The sequence below is a fragment of the Cetorhinus maximus genome, chromosome 1 (genome assembly GCF_964194155.1).
Source record: "Cetorhinus maximus chromosome 1, sCetMax3.hap1.1, whole genome shotgun sequence".
NCBI classification, from domain to species: domain Eukaryota; kingdom Metazoa; phylum Chordata; class Chondrichthyes; order Lamniformes; family Cetorhinidae; genus Cetorhinus; species Cetorhinus maximus.
The window spans coordinates 89,970,396-89,996,778 of NC_135879.1; the positions used below are offsets into that span (position 1 = coordinate 89,970,396).

General features: G+C 42.5%; 1 protein-coding gene across 2 annotated transcripts in view; it reads left to right on the forward strand.

The window, feature by feature from the left end:
* The first annotated feature begins 22,245 nt into the window (after positions 1-22,245).
* The window catches only part of bmp2k (BMP2 inducible kinase), a 140,847-nt gene continuing 136,709 nt past the window's right edge, over positions 22,246-26,383 (forward strand). For both annotated transcript variants that reach the window (XM_078543643.1, XM_078543653.1), the window contains exon 1: positions 22,246-22,784. In XM_078543643.1, coding sequence (XP_078399769.1) covers positions 22,625-22,784 — 160 coding nt within the window. In that variant the 5' untranslated portion in view covers positions 22,246-22,624. The remainder of the gene's footprint in view (positions 22,785-26,383) is intronic.

A 26,383-nucleotide genomic window follows, 5' to 3' on the forward strand; every position in this document is an offset into this window, starting at 1 on the left:
ATCCCTAGGAAGAAGAAGCATACTAAAGGGAAGACGAGGCAACCATGGCTGACAAGGGAAGTCAGGGACAGCATAAAAGCTAAAGAGAAAGCATACGATGCGGCGAAGAGCAGTGGGAAACCAGGGGATTGGAAAGCCTACAAAGACCAACAGAGGACAACTAAAAAAGAAATAAGGAGGGAGAAGATTAAATATGAGGGTAAACTAGCCAGTAATATAAAAGAAGATTGCAAGAGTTTTTGTAGATACATAAAGGGTAAGAGAGAGGCAAAAGTGGACATTGGGCCGCTGGAAAATGACACTGGAGAAGTAGTAGTGGGGAACAAAGAAATGGCGGAGGAACTGAATAGGTACTTTGCGTCAGTCTTCACGGTGGAAGACATGAGTAACATCCCCAAAGTTCAAGAGAGTAAGGGGGCAGAGGTGAGTATGGTGGCCATTACCAAGGAGAAGGTGCTAGGAAAACTGAAAGGTCTGAAGGTGGATAAATCACCTGGACCAGATAGATTACACCCCAGAGTTCTGAAGGAGATAGCTGAAGAGATAGTGGAGACGTTAGTGGTGATCTTTCAGGAATCACGCAAGTCAGGGAGGGTCCCAGAGGACTGGAAAATCGCTAATGTAACCCCCCCTGTTTAAGAAGGGAGTGAGGCAAAAGACGGGAAATTACAGGCCGATTAGCCTGACTTCGGTCGTTGGTAAGATTTTAGAGTCCATTATTAAGGATGAGATTTCAGAATACTTGGAAGTGCATGGTAAAATTGGGCAAAGTCAGCATGGTTTCATCAAGGGGAGGTCATGCCTGACAAATCTGTTAGAATTCTTTGAGGATGTAACGAGTAGGTTAGACAAAGGAGAGCCAATGGATGTTATCTACTTGCACTTCCAGAAGGCCTTTGACAAGGTGCCGCACAGGAGGCTGCTCAGTAAGATAAGAGCCCATGGTGTTAGAGGCAAGGTATTTTAATTATTAAGAACAGCTCTGTGTGACAGGGAGATTGCTGCGCTCTTTTGCACGCATGTGCGAAAGAGTGCAGGCCCCGACTCTCAGTCCTCCCCCCGCCCGCACAGGTATCGCTGAGCGCTACTGGCCATGCGTTACGCTGGGTGGGCCTTAATTAGCCCACATGCGTGAAATGGCGGCACGCAGCCAATTGCAGGTGGTGATCAGCTCCACGCCTGCCCCCGCCCACTCCCACCCGCCATAGGAAAAATTCTCCCTCTTATTTTTGAACTGTGTCCCCTAGCTCTAGTCTCTCCCATGAGGGAAAACATACTTTCAGCATCCACCTTGTCGAGTCCCCGAAGGATCTTATATTTCTCAATAAATCACCTCTCATTCTTCTAGGCTCCAATGGATACAGGCCAAGCCTGTTCACCCTTTCCTCATACAATAACCACCACACCCCCACCCCCCATCCCAGGTATCGTTGAGTGAACCTCCAAATCATGATGACATTCCACCAATTAATTTAATAAAATTGGGAAGGAAGGAAACACTTGCAATTTTAAAAATATTGAGCAATGTATTCATAGATGTTTCTTGGTAATTTGAAATGAAGATTGGGTGATATTTTTTTTTCCCCGCGAAGGATTAGGAGAAAACAGGCATTACTTTGACAGAGTCATCTCCCCTTAAACCCAGTGATGTTTCCTTCTATACATTTGAATATAAAACACTTACATTATTCAAAAACTAACCAGTTAATTCCAAAATCTCACTCACCCCCTTCCTTCACCATAAACTTAGACTGTGCAACAATTCTGTTGGAAAGTTACATTGCCAATAGGAGACACTGATAAGTATTCACAGAATTGTTATGGTATAGGAGGCCATTCAGTCCATCGTGTCTGCACCGGCTGTCTGAGCATTGTAACTTAGTGCCAATCTCCTGCCTTTTCCCCGTAATTCTGCACATTGTTTCTATTTAAATAATCATCCAATGCCCTCTTGAATGCCTCAATTGAGCCTGCCTCCACCACACTTCCAGGAAGTGCATTCCAAACCCTAACTACTCGCTTTGTGAAAAAGTTTTTTCCTCACCTCACATTTGCTTCTTTTGCAAAATACTTTAAAACTGTGCCCTCTGGTTCTTGATCCGTTTATGAGCAGGAAGAGTTTCTCCCTATCAACTCTGTCCAGACCCCTCATGATTTTGAAAACTTCTGTCAAGTCTCCTCTTAGCCTTCCCCTCTCCAAGGAAAACAGTCCCAACTTCTCCAATCTTTCCTCATAACTGAAGTCTCATATCCCTGGAACCATTCTCGTAAACCTCTTCTGCATTCTCTCCAATGAGTTCGCATCCTTCCTATAGTGTGCTGCCCAGAACTGTACACAATCCTCCAGCTGAGGTCTAACCAGTGTCTTATATAAGTTCATCATAACCTCCCTGCTCTTGTACTCAATGCCCCTATTAATGAAGCTTAGAATATTGTATGCTTTTGTAACAGCTCTCTCCACCTGTCCTGCCATGTTTAATGACTTATGTGCATTTACACCCAAGTCTCTCTGCTCCTGCACATCCTTTAGAATAGTATCCTTTATTGTGTACTGTCTCTCCATGTTCTTCATACCAAAGTGTATCACCCCGTACTTCTCCGCATTGAACTTCATCTGCCTCCTATCTGCCCACTCCACCAGTGTGTCAATGTCCTTTTGAAGTTCTACACTGTCTTCCTCACAGTTTTCAATTATCCTAAGTTTTGTGTCATCCATAAACTTTGAAATTGTCCCCTGCACACCAAGATCTAGATCATTTATATATATCAGGAAAAGCAAGGGTTCCAATATAGACCCTGGGGAACACCACTACAAACCTTCTTCCAGCCAGAAAAATACCCATTCACCATTACTCTCTGCTTCCTATCCCTCAGCCAATTTTGTATCCACGTTGCTACTGTCCTTTTTATTCCATGACCTATAACTTTCCTCACAAGTCTGTGTGGCACTGTATCGAACGCCTTTTGGAAGTCCATATACACCACATCAACAGCCTTGCCCACATCAACTATCTCTGTTACCTCTTCAAAAAACTCCAACAAGATAGTTAGACATGATTCTCCTTTAACAAATCTATGCTAACTCTTCCAAATCAATCCATATTTTTCCACATGACTATTAATTCTATCCCGGATAATTGTTTCTAGAAATTGTTGGGAGAGTTGGGAGATGCTGTTTACAGCTTACTTTGTAAATGAATATAATTTCTGCATAGTGTGTACCTGCAAGCCAGGGTACAACTGCAGCTTAATATATCACACATTAACTGACAGTTAGAGTGGAACTGCAGTCATGCTATCACAAAGTATGCAAAAGTAGCCGTTTTGGATACACAGGAAGTATTTTATGGCAATAACATTAAACATCACACAGTTGCATCAAGGGCATATGTCATGTACACTTTTTTTTGGAAAAATATATTTTATTCATAAGATATCTGAAAGAGCATTACAAAGCATTTCAAAGTGGCCATCACAAAAATTGCAATCATATTTCATGTACGCCAGAGGAAGATTGATAATAAACAGTAATCTGCAGGAGTTAGCAGAATGGATGGCACAATTGTGAGGTGGTGTAGTTTGTTACATTAGCTTTGTGTTGACCCATGAAATTACAAAAGGCTAATCCAGCAGCATACAACATCTCAGCACAAATAAATAATGAATCACTAAACTTACTGGAATGGTAAACCAAAGTGCATGATCTGTATATGATCCATAGGTCATAGTATGGATATCTCAACCAAATCTTCTATGAGGTCAGAATAGAGATCATAGATTAGGAGACCATATGTGCCCTGAGTAACACTGGAGGTATGGGGGTGAGAATTTTGTTGCTTTGTGGCTCAACAAGTTAAAAGCAATATTTGTATTCTTTCACAGAACAGCAATGTACATAACAATGCACATGTGCTCATCCTGTGATGCCTTTTACATATTTACAGAATAGTCTGCAAGAATTGCTCTAGTTACTTTGTCACAGCACAAGTACCACAGCATTCTGTTCTATTAGCATTACTGGAAGCAGCCTTCCCCAGAATCAGATGCCTCAGAGAACTCTAGTAAACTTGAGAAGTTCAGGGGTGATAGCTGAGGAATGGTTGTCTGCTCCTGAGTACATGTCAAGTACAGCCAAATGCCCTGCTGAATTAATTTTGTTATTCTGCACTAATTGTGATGACATGAAGGATAGTTAATGAGCAGGGGCTGGCAAACAACTAAGTTCTCTCTTGATCTGATCAGAATTACGGATTCTGCCGACCAGTTGGATAATATCATAAAGTAAATGTTGACTGCTCTGCCAGCTGTCATTAAACATCACACAGCTGCATCAAGGGCATATGTCATGCACACTTTTTTTGGGAAAAATATATTTTATTCATAAAATCTCTGAACGAAAATTACAAAGCATTTCAAAATGGTCATCACAAAAATTGCAATCATATTCAAGTTTTCCACATAGATCATGAGGTGCTTTAATATAATCAATGAACATTACAGACATTTCAATGTGGTCATTACAGTCAGGCAATGCAATGGTGTTTGAGTTATCTATCTGAGGTACTTCAATACAATTGTGATGCATGTAGTATTCACTGCATACATTCAATGTGAGTCATACAGCCTGAGGGGCCTATACAATTCCTAGCCCCTCAGTGCACTATGGCTGAAAGGTCTTAAGACAGTGGCCTTTCCCCATTGCGCCTTTGTGGCGGCTGCCCCAAGCTTTAGTGCATCCCTCAGCACATAGTCCTGGACCTCGGAATGTGCAATCTGCAACACTTGGTCGGGGACAACTCTTTGCACTGGAAGATCAACAAGTTTCATGCAGACCAAAGAGCGTCTTTCACTGAGTTGAGGATCCTCCAGCTGCAGTTGATATTTTTCTGTATGTGTCCCTGAGAACAGCCCATAGAGCACAGAGTCCTCTGTCACAGAACTGCTCAGGATGAACCTCGACAAAAACCATTGCACCTCTCTCCAGACCTACTTTGCAAAGGCACATTCCACAAGGAGGTGAATAACAGTCTCTTTCCCAGCATAGCCACCTCGAGGGCAATGTGCAGAGAGGGTGAGACTCTTGGTGTGTAAGAAGGATCTGACGTGGAGGCCTTTCTCACCACCAGCCAAACTATGTCTTGATGCTTGTTGGAAAGTTCTGGCGATAAGGCTTTCTGCCAAATGACTTTGACAGTCTGCACGGGGAACCATCCGACAGGATCCATCATCTCCTTTTCCCGCAGGGCCTCTAGGACATTATGTGCAGACCACTGCCTGACGGTCATGTGGTTAAAATTGTTTTGCTGCGTAAATTTTTCCACAAGGGACAAGTGGTCCAACTACTTGGCGCGTTCCACGGCAGCGTGGCCAGACTCAGCCTTCGCAACACCAGGGACAGGTAAAACCTCAGCATGTAGTGACACTTGGTGTTTGTGTACTGAGGGTCTATGCATAGCTTGATGCAGCCGCACACAAAGGTGGCCAGCAGGATGAGGGCGATGTTGGGCATGTTCTTTCCCCTTTATCTAGAGGTTTGTACATCATGTCCCTCCGAACATGATCCATTTTCGACCTCAAGATAAAGCGAAAGATGGCTCAGGTGATCGCCACAGCAACAGGAGTGAGGAATGGGCCAGACCTGCGGCATGTAGAGCAACACCGAGAGTGTCTTACACCTGATGACCAGGTTCTTGCCCGCAATAGAGAGGGAGCGTTGCTCCCACATGCCCAGTTTTCTTTTCACCATAGCCACTCACTCTTTCCAGTTTCTAACACATGCCCTAGTCCCTTCGAACCATATTGCCAGCACCTTCAGGCTGTCTGACCTGATGGTGAAAGGGATAAAGGATCGGTCCGCCCAGTTCCCAAAGCTCTTGCCATGATTTACCGTGGCTCCTGAGGCCAGTTCAAACTGGTCGCAGATGTCAATCAGTCTGCGCACCAACAGCGGATCTGAGCAGAAGACGGTGACGTTGTCCATGTGCAGGGAGGCTTTGACCTGAGTGTCTCCACTGCCTGGGATCATCACTCCTCTTATGCCCGGATCCTTCCTGATGGACTCAACAAAGGGTTCTATGTAACACACAAACAGGACAGGGAGAGAGGGCAGACCTGCTTGACTCCAGCTTTAATTGGAAAGCTTTCTGATTCCCACCCATTGATTGAAACTGCACTATAGATGTTAGAGTAGAGCAGTTGGATCTAGTTGCAGATTCCCTCCCCAAAACCCATTTTGGACAGCACATCCACCATGTAGTTGTGCGATGCTCGTCAAAGGCCTTCTCCTACTCCAGGCTGATGAGGCGGGTGTCCACACCCCTGTTCTGTACATAGGCAATCGTATCCCTGAGTAGCGCAAGGCTGTCAGAGATCTTCCTGCTGGGTACAGCACAGGTCTGGCCAGGGTGGATCACCAACTCCAGAGCAGACTTGACCCAATTGGCGATGACCTTGGACAGAATCTTATAGTCCACATTCAACCGTGAGATGGGTCGCCAATTTCTAATTTCCTCCCTTTCCCCCTTCCGCTTGTAGATGAGGGTGATGATGCCTTTCCTCATGGATTCTGGCTGCTGGCCAGAAGCATACTCTCGTGCACTTCTGACTGGTCTGGGCCGATCCTGTCCCACAGAGCCGAATACAACTTAGCCGGTAAGTCATTGCTTCCGGGAGTTTTACTCATCTCGAAGGACTCAAGGTCCTTAGTCAGTTCATCAGGAGTTGGCGGTTTGTCCAGACTCTCCCCTGTACTGTCGTCTAAGACCTAGTTGGGCATTCAGTGCTGATCCTCAAAATGTCGGACTGCGATGACTTTACTGAGCCATCTTCTTCCTTCAGGCTGTTGATCACAGAACTCTGTGTACTTTTTGGAAACAGAAACGTGAACACGTCTCATCCTGCTCCACAGAGCAGACTCTGGAATGGAAGACAATATTGGAGGCCTCTGAAGTCAAAGAGCGAGGCTTGCTGGCTCTTCACCTCTTGGAGTTCCTCCTTGACAATGACCCCCATCAGCTGGAGCTGGAGCAGGTGCTGCATGTTTTTCTGTAGTCAGGTCACTTCCCTCTGTTCTTTTCTCGCCTTCTGGACACCTTTGAGGATGAAAAGCTTCTTGATGTTCTCCTTGATCGCTTCCCACCAGTGCGTAAGGGGCTCAAAGAGGGGTTTCACTGTTCTCCAGCCTTTGTAATCCCTCTCGAGTTCTTCAACGTTCTCTGGGGTCAGCAGTTGCACGTTCACCTTCCATGTCTTCCTGCCAATCTTCTGGCCTTCCTGTAAGTGACAGTCGGGCTGTAGGAGGCAGTGGTCAGAGAAGAACACCGGGTTGATGTTGGTGGACCTGACTGTGAATGCTCGGGACAAGAACAGGAAGTCTATCCTGGAACTGATGGACCCATCTGGCCACAGCCATATGTCATACTTTTTTTTTGAAAAATATACATTATTCATAAAATATCTGGAAGAACATTACAAAACATTTCTAAATCGCCATCACAAAAAGTGCAATCAGATTCAACTTTTACACGTGGATCACGAGGTGCTTCAATACAATCAATGAATATTACAGTCATTTCAATATGGTCATTACAGACAGTCAGACAGTGCAATGGTATTGGAGTTATCAACATACATCATGTTGCACTCTGAGATGCTTCAATACAATTATAATACAATTAGTATTCAATGCATACATTCATTGTGAGCCGTACAGCCCGAGGGGTCTATGCAATTCCCAACCCCTCGGTGCACTATGGCAGAAAGGTCTTAGACAGCCATCTTCCCCCATCCACCATATGTCATACATCGCTACACAACTGTCAAGTGCTTTTGCAGCTCAAAAATGCTCCTGCTGATGATGCTGAGGCAGTAAGATACACATTACACACTATGATAAAGACGAGTTTTGAAAATAAAACTGGGATATGAATGTGTCAAAGATATGGAGACTAAATAACAATGCAGCATTTTCTGCTGATGGAAATTAGAACCCATCAGGACAGTGGCATGCTAACAGTGAAATGCATGTAAAGCATGCAAAACATGCAGCTAGCTCTCAAGTTGATGCCAATCCTTTTGCTAGCACCTGCCTCTGGCCAAATGACAGCAGTAGCCGCGCAAAGCCTTCAAGCCCCACAGGTAGAATAATTTCAGTTCACATATAGACTTGTCTAGGGTTGTCACTCATAAATGTAGACAGTAAGTGGAAGCATAAGCAGGTCGATTAGAATTTCCTTGAGAATCATTTAAAATTATTCCTTTCAAAAGGGCAATAATTAAGAGTGGTACATAAAAAATTCCACTGCACAACACAACATAAATTACCATTTAACAGAATCTTAACTGGATAGCCATAGAAATACAGTGGGAAGTGATGGAAGATGTCGTCAAGAGTGCTATCAAGCGGCACTTACTCAGCAATAACCTGCTCACTGATGCTCAGTTTGGGTTCCACCAGGGTCACTCAGCTCCTGACCCATTATAGCCTTGGCCCAAACGTGCACCAAACACGAGGTGAAAGCATCAGCCCTTGACATCAAGGCAGCATTTGACCGAGTGTAGCACCAAGGAGCCCTAGCAAAACTGGAATCAATGGGAATCGGGGGAAAAACTTTCCATTGTTTGGAATCATACCTAGCACAAGGGAAGATGGTTGTGGTTGTTGGAGGTCAAATCATCTCAGTTCCAGGACATCACTGCAGGAGTTCCCCAGGGTAGTGTCCTCGGCCCAACCATCTTCAGTTGTTTCATCAATGACCTTCCATCCATCATAAGGTCAGAAGTGAGGATTTTCGTGGATCATTGCACAATGTTTAGCACTATTCACAACTCCTCAGATACTGAAGCATGTGCCCATATGCATCAAGGCCTGGACAACATTCAGGCTTGGGCTGATAAGTGGTAAGAAATATTCATACCATACAAGTGCCAGGCAATGACCATTTCAAACAAGAGATAATCTAACCATCTCCGCTTGACATTCAATAGCATTACCAACACTGAATCCCCCACTATCAGCATCCTGGGGATTACCGTTGACCAGAAACAGAACTGGACTAGCCATGTAAATAGTATGGCTACAAGGGTGGGTCAGGGGCTGGGAATTCTGTAGCAAATAACTCACCTCCTGACTCCTCAAAGCCTGTCCACCATCTACAAGGCACAAGTCAGAAGTGTGATTGAATATTCTCCATTTTCCTGGATGAATGCAGCTCCAACAACACTCAGGAAGCTTGACAGCATCCAGGACAAAGCAGCCCACTTCATTAGCACCCCATCCACCACCTTAAACATTCACTCCCTCCAACAGTGGCAGCTGTCCATCTACAAGATGTACTGCAGCAACTCACAAAGGCTCCTTCGAAAGCACCTTCCAAAACCACGACCTCTACCACCTAGACGGTTAAGGGCAGCAGATCATGGGAACACCACCACCTACAAGTTCCCCTCCAAGGCACACCGTCCTGACTTAGAACTATATCGCCAATCCTTCACTGTCACTGGATCAAAATCCTGGACCTTTCCACCCCCCCACCCCACCCCCCGCCCCCCACAACAGGACTGTGGGTATACCTACACCACATGGACTGCAGCGGTTCAGGAAGATAGCTCACCACCACCTTCTCAATTTACAATATCTATCGTATACTCTAACATTCAGAGTTAATATGGGGCACATGTGAACTAACAGGCAGATTGTGGTCGAACACACTACACTACGATAAATAGTAAATGCGACCAAGGCAGATCTCTCGGATTTGTCAGCAGCCCACCCAGATATCAGTAAACACTGAGTTAACCAATCTTGTTGAAATTCTGTCTCCCTCATAGAAACGTAGAAAAGTCACAGCACAGAAGGAGGCCTTTCGGCCCATCTTGTCCATGCCAGCCCGAGGACACCCAGGTGCCCTTTCTAATCCCACCTTCCTGCACCCGGCCCATAGCCCTGCAGCTTACAGCACTTTAGGTGCAGATCCAGGTACTTTTAAAAAGAGTTTAAAGTTTCTGCCTCTACCACCATGGGGGACATGGGCAGCGAATTCAAGACATCTACTACCCTCTGCATAAAAAAGTTCTTCCTCATGTCCCCCCTACACCTTCTGCCACTTATCTTGACTCTATGTCCCCTGGTTCTAGAATTCTCCAGCAAGGGAAACAATTTTATCCTGTCCACTCTATCTATTCACCTCATAATTTTGTACACCTCAATCAAGTCACCTCTCAGCCTTCTTTGTTCTAAGGAAAATAACCCCAACCTATCCAATCTCTCCTTGCAGCTACTCTTTTCTAACCCTGTCAACATTCTTGTAAACCTCCTCTGCACTCTCTCCAGAGCTATTACATCCTTCCTGTCATGTGGTGACCAGAACTGCACACAATACTCCAGTTGTGGCCTCACCAGTGTTTTATACAATTCCAACATTATATCCTTACTTTTATATTCTATACCTCTGCCAATTAAGGAGAGCATTCCATATGCCTTCTTTACAACCTTGTCTACTTGAACTGCTGCCTTCAGGGACCTGTGTACTTGTACGCCAAGATCTCTCACTTCATCTACCCCTCTTAGTGTATTCCCATTTATTGTGTATTCCCTGTAACTGTTTGACCTCCCTAAATGTATGACCTCACACTTCTCTATGTTAAAATCCATCTGCCACTTTACCGCCCACTCCACCAACCCATCTATATCGTTTTGGAGATTATGGCTACCCTCTACACTATCCACTACTCGGCCAATCTTTGTGTCATCTGCAAATTTCCCAATCGTGCCCCCCACGTTCACGTCCAAATCGTTAATATATAACACAAACAGCAAGGGTCTCATGAGGGATTCCAAACTTTTTCCTCAAAGCCGCTCCCACCCGGACTGCCTCAACAAGTGCACACCTCCCAGGGTTTCAATCTGATCCCCCGAGATTCTGTTCACCTGGATTTCTAACTCTGCACTCCAGTCTCAACCTATTGGTGCAATTTCAGCTCTTCAGTAGTTGGCTAGCTTCAATGGGCTGACACTGCCCCAGGATTTCACCAAGCTCCAATCTCCCCAGCTACACCAAGCTATAAATGGCTCCCAGGGCTTCTTCTGAGCCCTAACCCTTTCTAGCCTCGAGTCAGTGACCTTCTACCACATTCTCAGCTCCCCGGGCCTTTTCCTGAAACCTAACTGCACAGAACCATCAACCGGTTCCTGGGACTTCTCCATAACAGCAACGCTTTTGCTGTCTGGAGCCTGCTAACAGTAGCACATATTTGGTATGGCCTTTCCTCCTGCTGCAGAACACTCACTCCCTCAGCAAACACCCAGGTATATTGAAGCCCTAGAACTTTCTTAAGCTCTACCCATCTCCATGATGACATAGGGCTCAATGAACGCTTTTAAATTAATTGTAGCTTTAGCCCCCGAAACATCTTCACTACATTTCTTTGCAGTTTAGATACTTTGTCTCCAATTCTCCAGCCAAGTAAGCCCACCTGCTTTGTTAGGATTTTACTTATCTAGCTGTTAACTGTTTAAGTCAACATGGCCCCAACCTTTTAAGTGTAATAGTCTTCAAGTGGCTTTAGTTGCATTTATCCCATTTTCTGTGGTTAGACCTTAATTTTCCCAGAACTAAAAATTACCTTTAAAATATTACCATGAACTATGAACTCGGTAGTTATAGCGACACATGCATAAATGATGATGAATGCAATTAATGGGATCTTGTATTCCAGGATGGTCAAAGCGAAACAATTGGGAATGTTCTTTCAACTAGATCTGCTGCTGAACTTGATACATGCAGATGCATAGTAAGAGAAGGCATCAGTGAACTCTGTGTCACATTGTTGAATTCCATCCTGCTAATCTGACTGATGCCTGAAGGCTCCACTGGCATCAGAATTCTGCTGTAGATGCCATTCAATATTGCTTTTCTGAGGTTGAGTCCCTGTTGAGCTGTAGTTTCCTTCTACACTGCTGCTTGATGAAACAAGGTTGAAAAAGCTGGTGGTACTGACGTTTCTTTGGGTTTTTGTGAGTCATGAGACCAGGGTCTCCTGGTCTTTCTGGTCCTCCTCTGGGACACTGAGCAAACAGCACTGTATAGTTTGCAGTATTGCTTCTCTGTTCACTCAAACTCTACAGCTCCCTCCAATATCTTAATGGCAGCTTTAAATGGGAGAAATTTAAGTGATGTTGGGAAAAAGATTCTTGCTAAATTTGTATATTTCTCGCGAATTGTTGCTTATTAAGCACCTAGTGGGCAAAATCACTGAATCTAATTTTAATGTGCATCACAAAAAATTATGAGGAGAAAATTCAAAAGTGGCGTGCTCTCTGAGCACATACATTAGATATAATGTACAGGGAAAATTGAATTTCATTTTGGGCAGAGGGGAAAGGTTTTCATTAGATGAAGTTAAAAAGGGTAAGAGAAACCCAGCCTATCTTAAAACATTTTGTATTTGAAAAAGTAATGGAAATATTGTGTACCAAAATTTGTACACCAAAAAAATAGTTCCCCAACATTGTTCTGCCTTCCCTACACCCTGAGGTATGTCATTTCCAGCCACTTGCATCATTAAATTAAGCACAAATAAAATTTGGAAGCAAAATTGAACATGAAGTAAAACAGTTGTAAAATACTATGATTACTAATTTAGATTTTGTTTTATAATATACGCTAGATTGTAATTTATTGGTTCCCTATCTGATTCACAATGTTACATTATTCCATTGGTGTTCTTCTTCAGCAGGAAATACCACAAAACAACTAGATCAGGCTAAAAATAGTACAAATGAAACAAAATAAATTAGTGTGCAAAAAAAAACAAACTGCATACGAAGACCAAATGCTTGGATTGAACTTGCTCACTTTGTGGCACTCTTACCTGTGTCATAAGGATTTTGGTTCAAGACCTCCTGCAGTATTTAATCACAATCTACACTGAAACATCAACAAAGTTTTGAAGGAATGCAGCATTGTTGGAAGTGCCGTTCTTCAGAAAATGTTAAACCAACTTTCCATCTGTTTGTTCTGGTGCCTTAAGTGGATAGGTCTCTATTCTAAGAAGTAAAGCAAACTCACTTGGCTACTATTGTTTCTTTGATCAATAGTAGTAAAAAATACATTAGCTGGTCATTCATCTCATTGCTACCTTAGAATCATAGAAGAATATAGCACAGAACAAAGTTATTTGAACCAGGGAGTCTGTACCAGTTCTCTCAAAGAACAATTCAATCAGTTTCACTCTTCCACTCTTTCCCATATCTTTTTGATCTTTTCTCCTTTAAGTATTCATTCAATTCCCTTTTGAAAGCTACAAATGAGCCTGTTTGCACCAGCCGTTCAGGCAGTACATTCCAAATCCTAGCCAATCATTGCATAAGAATTTTTGTCCTTCATTTTGCCTCTGGTCCTTTCGATGTTCAGGTCACTGACTAACAGCAACAACTTGCATTTATATAGCAAAACATCCTGAGGTGCTTCACAGAGTTTCACCAAACAGAAATTGACACTGAACCACATAGGGAAACACCAGGATATGTGACCAAAAGTCTGATCCAAGGCTTAGGCCTCAAGGAGTGTCTTAAAGGAGCAGAGAGAATGGTTAGGGAGGAAACTCCAGAGCCCAGGGCTATGTGTAAAACTGTCTACCATATTTACCTTTTATATAGGAACAGACATTTCACTTCAAAGAGTTATGTGAAACATTTGAGACATCAATGAGAACATGATACTGCATCACATAAATCTAAGTTTTTCAATTTCTTTCCTTAAACACATTAAGTTGGTGAAATCAAACTTTGACATACGCACAGGACAGGAGTAGTGGATCGGAGAGCTGTTACACATCTCACTACTTTCCCTTGTGGAATGGGAAAATAATTGGCAAATGAAGTTCAACATAGATAAATGTGAGTTGGTGTACATCGGTAATGTTATGCACAAGGGAGAGAGGCAAAACTAAACTCCTTTATTTTTCTTGCTGTCTGTCCGTAAGCAGAGGTATTTTAATTTCTGAAATAGACTGTTCTGTGTTTTCCTAAACCCTCTTAATTTTTAAAATTTAAGGTTAATTTTTAAAGTGACCCGCAACAAACTCTCTTTAAGGTTAAATCAGAAGTATAGTTTATTCACACGTTCAAACCTGGGTAATGATTGCAACTTCATGCACACACACAAGCACCTAGTAAGAAGATAGGAGTTTTACAACTATTAATAACTTAAAAGTAAAAGCATCACCGATATGGATATCAGTTCACGTAATTTCCAGAGTCCAGAAAGCCAGAGTCCAGTGAGTGTTCCTTCATGGAGAAGCTACTGTTAGGTGGGTTTAGCTAGATGAAGCAGGAGTTGCAGAATTCCTTTAAAGTTGATGGTGACACAGTGAGATGAGGATGGCACACAGAGACTTGGTCTGCCCAGTAGGCAATAGCAGGAATCTTCCAGAAAAAACAGGCTTCGAGAATGCTTAGACTTGATGCAGGCTGCTGGTCAGCCTGGAGTCCTTCTTTGATGCATGCAGGATGGAATTTAAACAGCAGGCTGATTACAAGTCTAGAAATGTAATATTAAAACTTTCCAAAGGCCAGAAGCTTAGGCCATGTGATGTGGCCCATTAATGAGTCAGTTGCAGGCTAACAAGCAATTTCTATGTCTCTGGTCAAAATCCATTGTTCACCTTAGGAAATAGATGGTGGATTTTAATGCCTATGCACATATAACGAGTTTCGATGGCGCTCCTTTGTTATAGGACCAGGCTGGGAGACCAATCATGTGCTGGTCTCTGGTCTTGTTGATTGTAATGTGTCCTTACAATCAGAGGCATGAGATTCCACAAGGATGCTGATAAGCTTTTGTCCTGTAACTGCTGTTAAAAATTTCTAGAAACTGCAGCCAATTTGTGAATCATGTGACCTGTAGTAGCCATCTTTTAGTTTAGCAAAGTCTACTTTTTAAATAAGCAAAAAGGTAAGGCTTGATTTAAACAGTTTATGATCTCTTTCATTTCTTAGGGACATTACAGTAGGTCACTTATTACTTGTACAGGAACAAAGGGATCTCAGAGTACAAAATAAGCAATCACTAAAAGTTGCATCACAGGTTAGCAAGGCAATAAAAATAGCAAACCAAGCAATGGGTTTTATTTTGAGAGGGTTAGAATTGAAAAGTAAGGAAGTGTTGCTAAACCACTATCGAACCTTTGTTAGGCCACACTTAAACAATTCTGATGACCATATTATGAGAAAGGATTTTGAAACACTGGAGAGGGTGCAAAGAAGATTTACAAGGGTGATCCTAAAAATGCATGGGTATTGATTGACAGGCTGGGTCACTCGTCTTTTGAAAAAAGGTTGGGGGTAACCAACCATAAAATTGTGGAAGGTTTTGTAGAATGGATACAGGGAGAATGTTTCCTCTCGTGGGGCAGAGCATAACTAGGGGACATCAATATAATATAGTCACCAAGAAATCCAAAAGGAAATTCAATTCAGAAGAAACTGTCACCTAAAGAGTGGGAAGAATGTGGAACTTGATTCCACATGGAGTGGTTGAAGTGATAAGTATATTTGCTTTAAGGGGAAACAAGACAACCATATGAGGGAGAAGGGAACAGAAGGTTACAGTCATAGATTTACATGAGAAAAGATGGGGGAAGGCATGAATGAAGCTTAAATACTGGCATGGGCAGGCTGGGCTGAATGGTGTTTCTGTGGCGTATATCCTATGTAATCCTATATAATGCTACCTACTAAGTCAATAGGAAAGGAAAATCAGGCAGAGTATATAATGGGTACCCAATCCATAACTGCCCATTTTTCATCCCACCAAAGCCGAGTTACGCTCCTTGTGAACCCAAAGTCACTTTTGGTTCTCTGCCACTTGGTTTCAAATGGTAAAGACAATGGTATTGGCACTGTATAAGTGCCCTGTAATCATAAGAACCACAAAGAAAACGACTCACTATGTAATCTATCTTGCACATAATAAAAATACTTCCCATTGAAGATAAGATTGTAATTTAATCTCACTGGTCAGGTGACAAACATTCAGCTGGGGATTACTGTACAAGGCTTGTGAAGTAATATAACCATATTCTGAGCTAGTTGAATGAACTTAACATTCATCTTAACATTTAATATTGATATCTAAGCTTTAATTTTACAAAATTCTTCTTGTCTTCGCCAAAGCTTCACCCTATACACTCACTGAAACTTCCACGACCTGCTTCCTATTCCACACTAAGTTCCATTTTAAATCACTCCAATCTCATTGACCTCTACGGCTGTTATCCATTAATACATTGTTTTAAAATCCTTGTCCTTATTTACAAATTTTCCATGATCTCACTTTACCTATTTCTTAAATGTCCTTTTCATGAAACCCAATTTGCATTCCCTTCACTTCCAACACTAGTCTATTGTGAATTCCACTTGTGGTCACCAATGTTGGTTTAATGCATTTGTGGAGGCTTCATCACAGGCCTATTGCCTCCAACCACCCTGCCCAGTCAAACAGCCTTTTTTGTCCATTTCCAATAGTTTTATAACGAATAAACAAAAATGTTCAAAGAAAAAAAGTGTTTACAAAGACCTGGCATGAACATGATGGGCTGAATAGCCTTCTTCTGTGTTGTAACCATACTATGATTCTAGTGCTACCTGTGATTTGTCTCCTCAGTTCACTGCAGTGTCCAGAAGATTAATCTTAAATTTCTAGAGACTCCAGAACAATTCTGTAGGATTGACAACACTATTCCATTTCCCTAAACTCTACAATCAGCAGCAAAGTATTCAATCATTATGGCTCTGTATTCGGGAATTTATTTGCAAAACGTATCAACATTTTTATTGCTTTCAAAAGCCCCCTCAAAACCAATCCGCTTGATCATGCCTTTGGACACCTTCGCTAACTCTTGCTATTCCTCTATTGCCATGTGAGATGTTTTGAGACATTTTGCTGTGTCAACTCATGTATATGTGATCAAATTCTTGATTATGCAGAACTTCCGCCGTTTGCTGACTTCAAAACGTTGCAGGTGGCAGGGCAGAGGTGAGATTACAGCTTGTGTTTTGAGTTTTGATTTTCTTATACCAAAAATTCATCAAAACCAACAATGTACCTGCTGTGCTTGGGATTTTTGATTATTTGTTTTTTCACAACAGGGATTTGGGCATGAATTATGTTTAAGTGTTGTGTTTGAAAACAAAGTGAATTTTCACAGATTTAAAGAAAGCCATAGGCTGCATATATTGAAGCCAGATGAGTCAGAATGTTGTGGTTTACCCTCTATTTCAAACTGAAACAATAAAGGTCTATTTCCTAAGAAGATAGGATGGTCCCAAATTGAGAATAGCAACTGTTTTCTTTAAGTTTGCACCCTCATGGAAAAAGGAAAAGTAGCTTGTTTTATTAACACATCAAACAATTATTGAATGGGAAATCAATCACAGGGACTTCCTTCCAACTAGCTTGGAACATGGAGAATAAAAATGACTGAGGATCATAAAGCTTGCTCAGAAAGGAGGCTTGGCCTCACGAGGGGAACTCCGCTCATCTCCAGTCTACAGCTGGTCATGATCAGAAGACTGAGCAGATGTGTTTTTTGAATTTTCTTGCTGTGAAGTAGGGTTCAGTAGTTAATTAATTCAAAGTGAAACTTCTTTACATCTGTTAATCTGTAAATTCATTTGTTGTCTGCAAAAAAAAGCAGTTTACATTTAATATCTGCCTTGTCTTACAAATGTTTTTGTCCACCTTTGAAAACATTGGAAAGGTGCATATGAAGATGTGCAGAGCACACTGGGTCAAAATTTTCTATCAAGGTAAAGGTGAAGCTAATGGCACTTGCTGTTATTTATGTGTAAATGGTACAGTAACTTCAGGCAAGGAGCAGATGCACAACTAAACATGAATATTCAAACTTTTCTGCGTTGTACCGCTCCATTATTAGCTCTGCAATAACGAAATTTAGCTTTGGAGGAGCTTCAGCCAGTGCCCTTGTCCATTAGGTATGAGATTCTTTGCTCCCGGTGTGGATGAGGGCACAGATTGCAGGGAGGATGAGCGAACTGACCAAGTACCATGGTACAGAGCGCCATTCAAGTGGGGGGAGAAAAGAGAAATGTAGTCGCAATAGGGGATAGCATAGGGAATAGGTATTGTTCTCTGCAGCAAAGAGAGAGAGTCCCAAAGGCTGAGTTGCCTACCTGGTGCCAAGGTTAAGGACATCTCTTCTGGGCTGGAGAGGAACTTGGAGTGGGTGGGGAAGGACCCAGTTTTTGTGGCCCATGTAGTTACCAACAACATAGGTAGAAGCTGAGGGACTACGAGCAGCTGGGGGCTAAATTAAAAAAGCAGAACCACAAAAGTAATATTCTTCTGCTCACTACCTGAGCCAAGTGAAAATTGGCATAGGGTAAATAAGATTAAAGAAGTAAATGCGTGGCTCAAAGATTGGTGTGGGAGAAATGAGTTCCAATTCATTGGGGCACTGACACCAGTACTGGGGAAGGGGAGAGCTGTTCCGTTGGGACGGGCTTCATTTGAACCATGCTGGGACCAGTGTCCTGGCGAATCATATAACTAGGGATGTAGATAGGACTTTAAACTAATTAGTTGGGGGGAGGGTTCAATTGAAGGGAAGTTTAAAAAAATAAAAAAATGAGAGAGCAGAGGTACACGGTAGTGAAGAGGTGAACGATAATCAAAGTGTGAAGGGAAGTGGCAGAAAATATAAGCAGAAGAGTGCAGCAGAAATCAGAACCAGGATGAGTAATAATGGTAAAAAGTCAAAGCTTAGGGCCCTTTATCTGAATGCACGCAACATTTGTAACAAGATAGGTGAGTTGATGGCACAAATAGGAATAAATGAATAGGACTTGATAGCTATTACAGGGATGTGGTTGCTGGGTGACCGAGACTGGGAACTCAATATTCAAGAGTATTCAGCATTCCAGAAAAATAGGCAAAACAAAAAAGGAAGTGGGGTAGCTTTGTTAATAAAAGAAGGTAACAGTGCGCTGGTGAGTAGTGATATAGGTGTAATAGATCGTGATATGGAATCAGTTTGGGTGGAAATAAGGAATAGCAAGGGGAAGAAGTCACGGATGGTAGTGGTCTTTCGGCCCCCCAAAGAGTTGCCTTACTGTAGGACAAAGTATAAATCAGGAAATAATGGAGGTGTATAAGAATGGCGCTACAATTGCCGTGGGGGATTTTAATCTGTATATTGGCTGGACAAATCAGATTGACAGGGCTAACATGGAAGATGAATTTGTAGAGTGCATCAGGGATTATTTCTTAGAGCAATATGTTGCAGAACCTACCCGGGAGCAGGCTATTTTAGATCTAGTAATGTGCAATTAGGTGGGATTAATAAGAGATATCATAGTTAAGGATCCTCTAGGGGGTAGCAATCACAACATGGCAGAATTTCAATACAGTTTGAGGGCGAGCAACTCGGGTCTCAAATCAGTGTCCTCAACTTAAATAAGGGCAACTACAGAGGTATGAAGAAAGAATTGTCTAAAGCAGGCTGGGAAAATAGACTAAGGAGAAGGTCAGTGGATAAGCAGAGGCAGACATTTAAGCAGATATTTCATAATGCTCAGCAAAAATTTATCCCGGTCAAAAAGAAGGACTCGATGAGAAGGATGAACCACCCATGGTTAACAATGGTGGTCCAGGAGAGTATCCAATCAAAAACTAAGGCATACAAAGCGGCAAAAACTAGTGGTAAGCCAGAGGATCGGGAACATTTTTAGGGACCAGCAGCGAATGACTAAAAAGCTAATAAGGGGGGAGAAAGTTGATTAGGAAAGTAAATTGGCAAGAAATATAAAAACAAACAGCAAGAGCTTCTACGGGTATATAATAAGAAAGAGAGTGGCTAAGTGAGCATGGGACCCTTGGAGGATGTGACTGGAAAATTGATAGTGGGAAACTGGGAAATGGCAGATAATTTAAACCAATACTTTGCATCGGTCTTCACAGTGGAGGACACTATAAACATCCCAAAGATATCAGATAAGCAAGGAGCTAATGGGAGGAAAGATCTTGTAACAGTCACTATCACAAGGGACAAAGTATTTGACAAATTAATGGGACTAAAGGCAGACAAGTCACCAGGACCTGCTGGCCTGTATCCAAGGGTTTTAAAGGAAGTGGCTGCAGAGATAGTGGAAGCATTGGTCGAAATATTCCAGAACTCACTGGATTCCGGGAGGGTCCCAGCGGATTGGAAAAATGCTAATGCAACGCCCCTGTTCAAGAAGGAAGGGAGACAAAAAGCAGGAAACTATGGGCCAGTCAACCTAACATCTGTCACTGGGAAGATGCTAAACTCCATTATTAAGGAGCTGGCACAAAAGAGGAGTTGAAGCCTGGGGCAGATCAACCATGATCGTATTGAATGGCGGGGCAGGCTTGAGGGGCCAGATGGCCTACTCCTGCTCCTATTTCTTATGTTCTTATGACACTTCACTGTTTTTCTCATCATTGACATGAATTGAATGGTGTGAGGTTGTTGTATTTGCAGGGTAGATGCAAATTAAACTCATCACCTAAAGTTAAGTATCATTTCAAATATAAGTACTCTTTTAAAAACAGAATAAGTGATAATTACTGCCAATACTTCTAATACAAGTGGAGTCTTATTCCTTCAAGTATTAATCACTGCTGATGACTAAAACAAAAATTTAAAAAGAACTATCCTTTTATTCCTGTCTTCACCTTTCATCAAATCTTTCTTTTCCTCTCTTCATTTCTCTTTCTCTGCCTGATTTGAAATTGAATTCACCCACTCTAATTCACACTTCCAGCTCAGACATTCTGCCATTTATTTCTCAGTCCTTCAATCTGATTAGTTAAGGTACCCTGCTGCTTGCCCTATTCACTCAAGTCCCAGGCACACTGTTCACCCTAATGCATCGCTACAAGTACTGTATGCACTTTCAGCCACTTGCCAAGCAAAACATTTTAAAAATGAAATGTGCAAAGGCAAGTCAAACTAATGGCAGATGCCGTTAGATGATGTGCAGCAAAATCTGGTCCATGATATCCAGTTCCGATTACATGTGGGTCCTAAATTATGTTGTTGTACAATTAGATATTGGGTAGTAAAGAGCACTTTCCTCAAGGCAAGGTGCTTAGATCACTTATAGGCAGTGAACCTCACCATTGTAATCCAAAGGATATCTAAGGCAGCCTGAAAACATGTTCCAATCACCAAGATTCATTTATGGCTTTCAAAATGGAATTGAATAATTATCTGGATAGAAAAACTGTGCAGGGCTATGAAAAAAGGCAAGGCGTGAGACTCACTGAGTTGCTCTTGCAGAAAACTGGCACAGATACAACGAGCTGACTAGTCTCCCAATTTGTGTTGTCACCAGTCTATGATCTAAGTAATGTTCCCCACTCCACTTCAGGCAAAAGTAAAAATAGACCTGTTTGGTATCTAATTTACCTCTTAGAAATTGCCAGGCTGACCATTAAAAAAATATACCATCATTCCAAAATTGAAAACATGGACTACCTCACTCCACCTTCCCCAGTGAGGTCTCTATTTTCCATCGATTTTTGGAATGTAGAGATGTTGGTCACATAGCAATGTCCTGTTACAAATAGAACAAATATAATGTCACCACAGAATTTGGAAAACAACAGCTGTAAATCTGTTAGATCTGCATGTATGTTCTTCTGATTATGGCAATTAGATAACCCATACCCAAAGTTAAAGCATGCATGACATCCGAAATAAATTTGGTTTGCACATGAACTTCACATTTTAGAGCCATTAGAATGCACTTCTTCAAAGTTATAATGGGTTTTGGAAAAAGAGGTATTTCGGTTCTTCTAATTCATGGCAGGTTTAAGTTACAGCTTGAAAGAAGTCACAAAAAGTTATGCTGGGCGAAGAGTGTCCATTGTAAGACACACCCAACATGTTTGCAAATCGGTTACCCTGTTTGTTTGTTTGCTTGGTCCGAATTAACTTTTGTAAAGTTTTGTTTTCCTCTCAGAAACTTGCACTTTCAGTCTGTTCAGTTTAACCACTATAGAAAACAAAAACACTCCCAAGCTTCAGCACTCTTCCGCGTCACGACCAACTTCACGGCGGAAAAAGCGCGGGCGCGTTTGATGACGGGCAACAGAATCCACCAATTAGAATCGAGGAGGCAGGCAGCGGTGGGAGGAGCGACAGTGACCTGACCAACCAGTGCGGAGTGTGGGCGGGAGCTGGACCGGTTGGGTTGATTGTGGGGTCAGAGTATGCTGGGTAAATAGAAGAACACACGGGGCGAAACCCTCCCTCCCTGGCAGCTCCTGCCCTATCCCGGTGCCAACTTCAACAGGATGGAATCTGGAAGCGGAATTTAGAATCATTTGAAGTGCCCGGTGGAACGGGATGCCGTTAGGTCGCTAGTTACCGCCAGGGAGGAGAAGGGGGAAGGGAGGGCGCTCGGCTCCGAGACCGCGTCTCCTGCGCAGCTCTGCAAGCCGCTGGGCGGGCGGCGTCGCGGCCGATCACCCCCCCCCCCCCATCTCCAAGTCCACTCTGTAAACGTGAAGAGGGACGACAGGCTGCTTGTTTCGCTTCGCTCCGGTCTGGAAGTTGCCGCTACGTTCTGTGAACCATGAAGAAATTCTCCCGCATCTCGAAGCCCGAGGGAGCGGGTTATGTCGGTGCTGGAGGAGGAGGCGGCGGCGGCTCGATGGGAAGCACCAGTAACTACCTGGGCAGAGTGTTCAGCGTGGGCCGTTACCAGGTGACGGTGGAGGAGCTGATCGCCGAAGGTGTGTGGGGGTTTGGGGTGGGGGGAAGAAAGGGTCTCTGACACTCCGGTCCACTCCACCATCTCTCACTTCCCAGCACTGACCGGACCCGACAACATTTTCCCCTCCAGCATTTACTCTAAACGATTTTATCTTCAACAATATTAATGTACAAACCCCCCGTTTTAAGGATCAGGCAGCATTTCCCCTTTTTATAAAAAGAAATGATTTGGGATCGGATGGTGCTGTCATGAGCGAACTGTAGATACTTTGAAAATGACACTTCGCTTTTTTTATTACCCGTTTGCCCGTGCTCTGTGTCGAATTTTATTTTAATGTTGTCTTCTTTTGATCCCTTAGCCAGCGGTGTGTTTTAATGTAAGTGTGACAAATTTCAGTTTTCTTTCTCCTCTCTGCAGTACTGCACGTGCAAATCAAACTTAGCAAGTACATCTGAGGAATGAGAGTGTGGAGCATGTTAGACAGTGTACCTTTACTGTACAGTAACATAAGGGTAAACATTGTTGTAAAGCAGATAAATACGCTTCGATATTGTGTGTGTCTTTCTGTACAGTATTAGGTCTGAAGCCTGTTAAATCTGCTTGCAATACGGGATACCCCCCCTCCCCCTTGGTGATTAAGTGCAATAAACTATCTGACCAGTGAAAGTTGACAAAAGTGTTTGTGTTGGCACGGTTCTGGCAAAGGATATATACTTGCAAGAAATATCATTGCAAAACTAATTTGTTACAGTATTTCACAACTCACTTTGCACAGTACATACAGTGACTACTGGAATATAGCATATATAACATTGTATCTCAGTCTAAGCTAAGTGCAGGGAAGCTATTTATTTGATCACGCATTGCACAGTACCTAGTTTCTATGAAACAATTAAGTAGGAAATGTGTTTATTATACAAAAACCTGCTATTAGATAATATGATAAAAGCTTCCTTGTGCTATACAAACTTGTGTTTTAGATTAAAATGATTTCTGAGTATTGTGTGGTGAGTAGCTCTATAGTTAATAGCCAGGTTATCTCACTATATTATTTGATCCAGAGCTTCCAACTTAATTTCCTCTGGCGCAAAGTTTGTCTAATTCAGTATTGGTAACCTTGTTCACTTTTGTCTTTACTGCAGCTGGAACTCTCAGTTGTGCCTTTGCTATCTTCAGACATGATTATTGCAAAACCTGCCTGACCAGCCTCCCATCATCCACCTTCCATAACTTGCAGCTTATCCCAAAAACTTCCTGCACATCCAAATCCCTGCTGCCTGTATCTTAGTCAAGATTGAGTCGCACTCGATAACTACACCTGCTCGAGCTAATGTACATTTTCTCCATTTCGCCCAATAGATCAAATTAAATTTTCAGCCATGTGTTTAACTCCGTCTGTTCCTTTTAAGGTTTTATCTTTTTTGACCAAGATTTTGGTTACCTGACTGATCTTTCCTTCGTTAGCTTAGTGCCTGTTGTGAGGTGCCTTGGGATGTTTTTCCAGTGTTCAAGATGTTATATAAATGCAAGATATTGATGTCATAATTTGTTGATCTGCACTTATCAGACAAGTTTCTCTTCTGTAATGTCAACTATTTTTTTTCAAAATGATCCACTTAATTGTCTAGAAACCTTATACTCCCTTTGACTAATGCAGAGCTTTACCAGAAAATTAGCAGTTGATGCTGTTGTAAGATTTAAAAATGTCTGGGGTTTTTGTAAAAGGGGAAGAGGAAAAAATCCCCCTTTTTACTTTTTGTTTCATAAGCAGGCTACAACTTTGCGTTTATATTTTGTAACTGATTTGTCAGCTATGTGTAGTTCTTCTGCATTTAATTTGTTTCTTAGTTTTGTTTTTTTTCCTTTCTACTTGGCTGATTTCTAATTGTGTTCAACTTTCGTTACTCACTATTCATAACTTGGAGCCGCCTTCTCAGTTTTCTTATTTCTGCCCAATTATGTCCCACTAAAATATTAATGCAAACACATTGCATCAAAAACCTCTGGGATTGATTGAGAGGTATGTTTTTGATATTTCATTCTAAAAATAATGAAAATTGAATTGAAAGAATTATCAATTGTTTGTTCCCAGGAATAAGAGGAAGAGAGAACTTGGCTAAGTCTGTGACATATTTTGGTCATGCTGCTGTAGTGATGCTGGACTTATGCAAGCATTTAATTTGTAAGAAAGGAGAAAGAATTTTTTATACTGCACCTTACATTCTTATTGTAATCCAAGGATGTATCTTGTTATATATTTTTTAAAAAGTCAACGAAATGCCTTTGAAATATGGCCACTGTTGTTATATAGATATGGGGTGGAAGTTAATGAAGTTTACAGGCGGGACAGGATAGTGGCGCAGTAGGACTTACTTCGGAGTCCTGGTGGTGGGATAATGGAGCACTATTAATTGCACGACAGGAAGGAAGCGAAGCGGCAAAGCTACCCGGAAGCAGCAGGAAGCTTGTTAAACTCATTTTCAAGCCTGTTAATTGTAATGTACATAGACTCACCCGAATTTTATAACGCCTTACAATTTGTTGGGAGGCGACCAGGGCATCTGTACTTCAGAAACCTGTCCTTTAAAAGCTAGTGGTTTTCACAAGGTACCTTTGACTTTCAGTTTGAAAGTTGATCTGATTTCTGTTGAAATAAGTTCCAGGACCAGGGAGAGAGAGAAGCAAGAGTTTGGAGAAAAGCCCAGGGCAGATCTGAGTAGCTGAGGGGCAGAGCCTTAAGGGGAAGCTTCTCACGGGCAATTAGGGATGGGCAATAAATGCTGGCCTAGCCAGCGATGCCCACATCCTGTAAATGAATAAAAAAAAGATCTGAGGTGCTAAGAGGTTAGAGTGGCATCAACACATCCAAGGTTACCAGACAGTAAATGATATGTGCCTTGAACATGGGAATCATCCACGCAGCCCTCCTGTACCCACGAGCGCTAGAGAAAATGTGCACAGAAAGTCAACTCCATGGTGCAGAGTCACCATTACAGACTCCGCTGCAGCAGGAGTTACAACTGCAGCTGGGCAGAAGGCACAAGGCCAGGCAGGGGAGAGGCTAATGGAGGGTCGCAATGTGATGCGAGTCTTCGGAACCCGTATGAACTACCACCAGATGTCTGAGGCAGTGCCAGAAAAGACTCCATCCTCTACAGAGAGACATTCACAGAGCTGTGCACCATCTTTCAGGACAACCTGCATTCATGAGTTGGGTGACCACCCCCCTCTGTCCACCTTCCCCTGCCCGAGGCTTTCTGATGGAATTTCTTTAGCGCTGTTTTATGTCGTTAATACAGGGTCTTGCTCTCGCTGTGCTGCCAGAGCATGGTGACAACAACTGTTCTGTTCACTAAAGCTTTTGTTGACTTGGAGGTTTTTGTTATCAAATAATTGCTGCTGTAGTCTGTCAAAGGCTAAACTGGGGCAGCTGATCTGGCGTTGGATCTCTTCGTCACCGGTGCTCTTTTGAGAGAGGGGACTGCCAAGGTATGAGAAGTGCTCAACATGTCCCAGAGTGTCTCCTTCTACATATATGGGAGGTGGAAAATTTGGCTGACCAAGTGTGGTTGATATGAGTTTTGTTTAGGCAATATTGAAGAACCGGTTGTGGTTCTT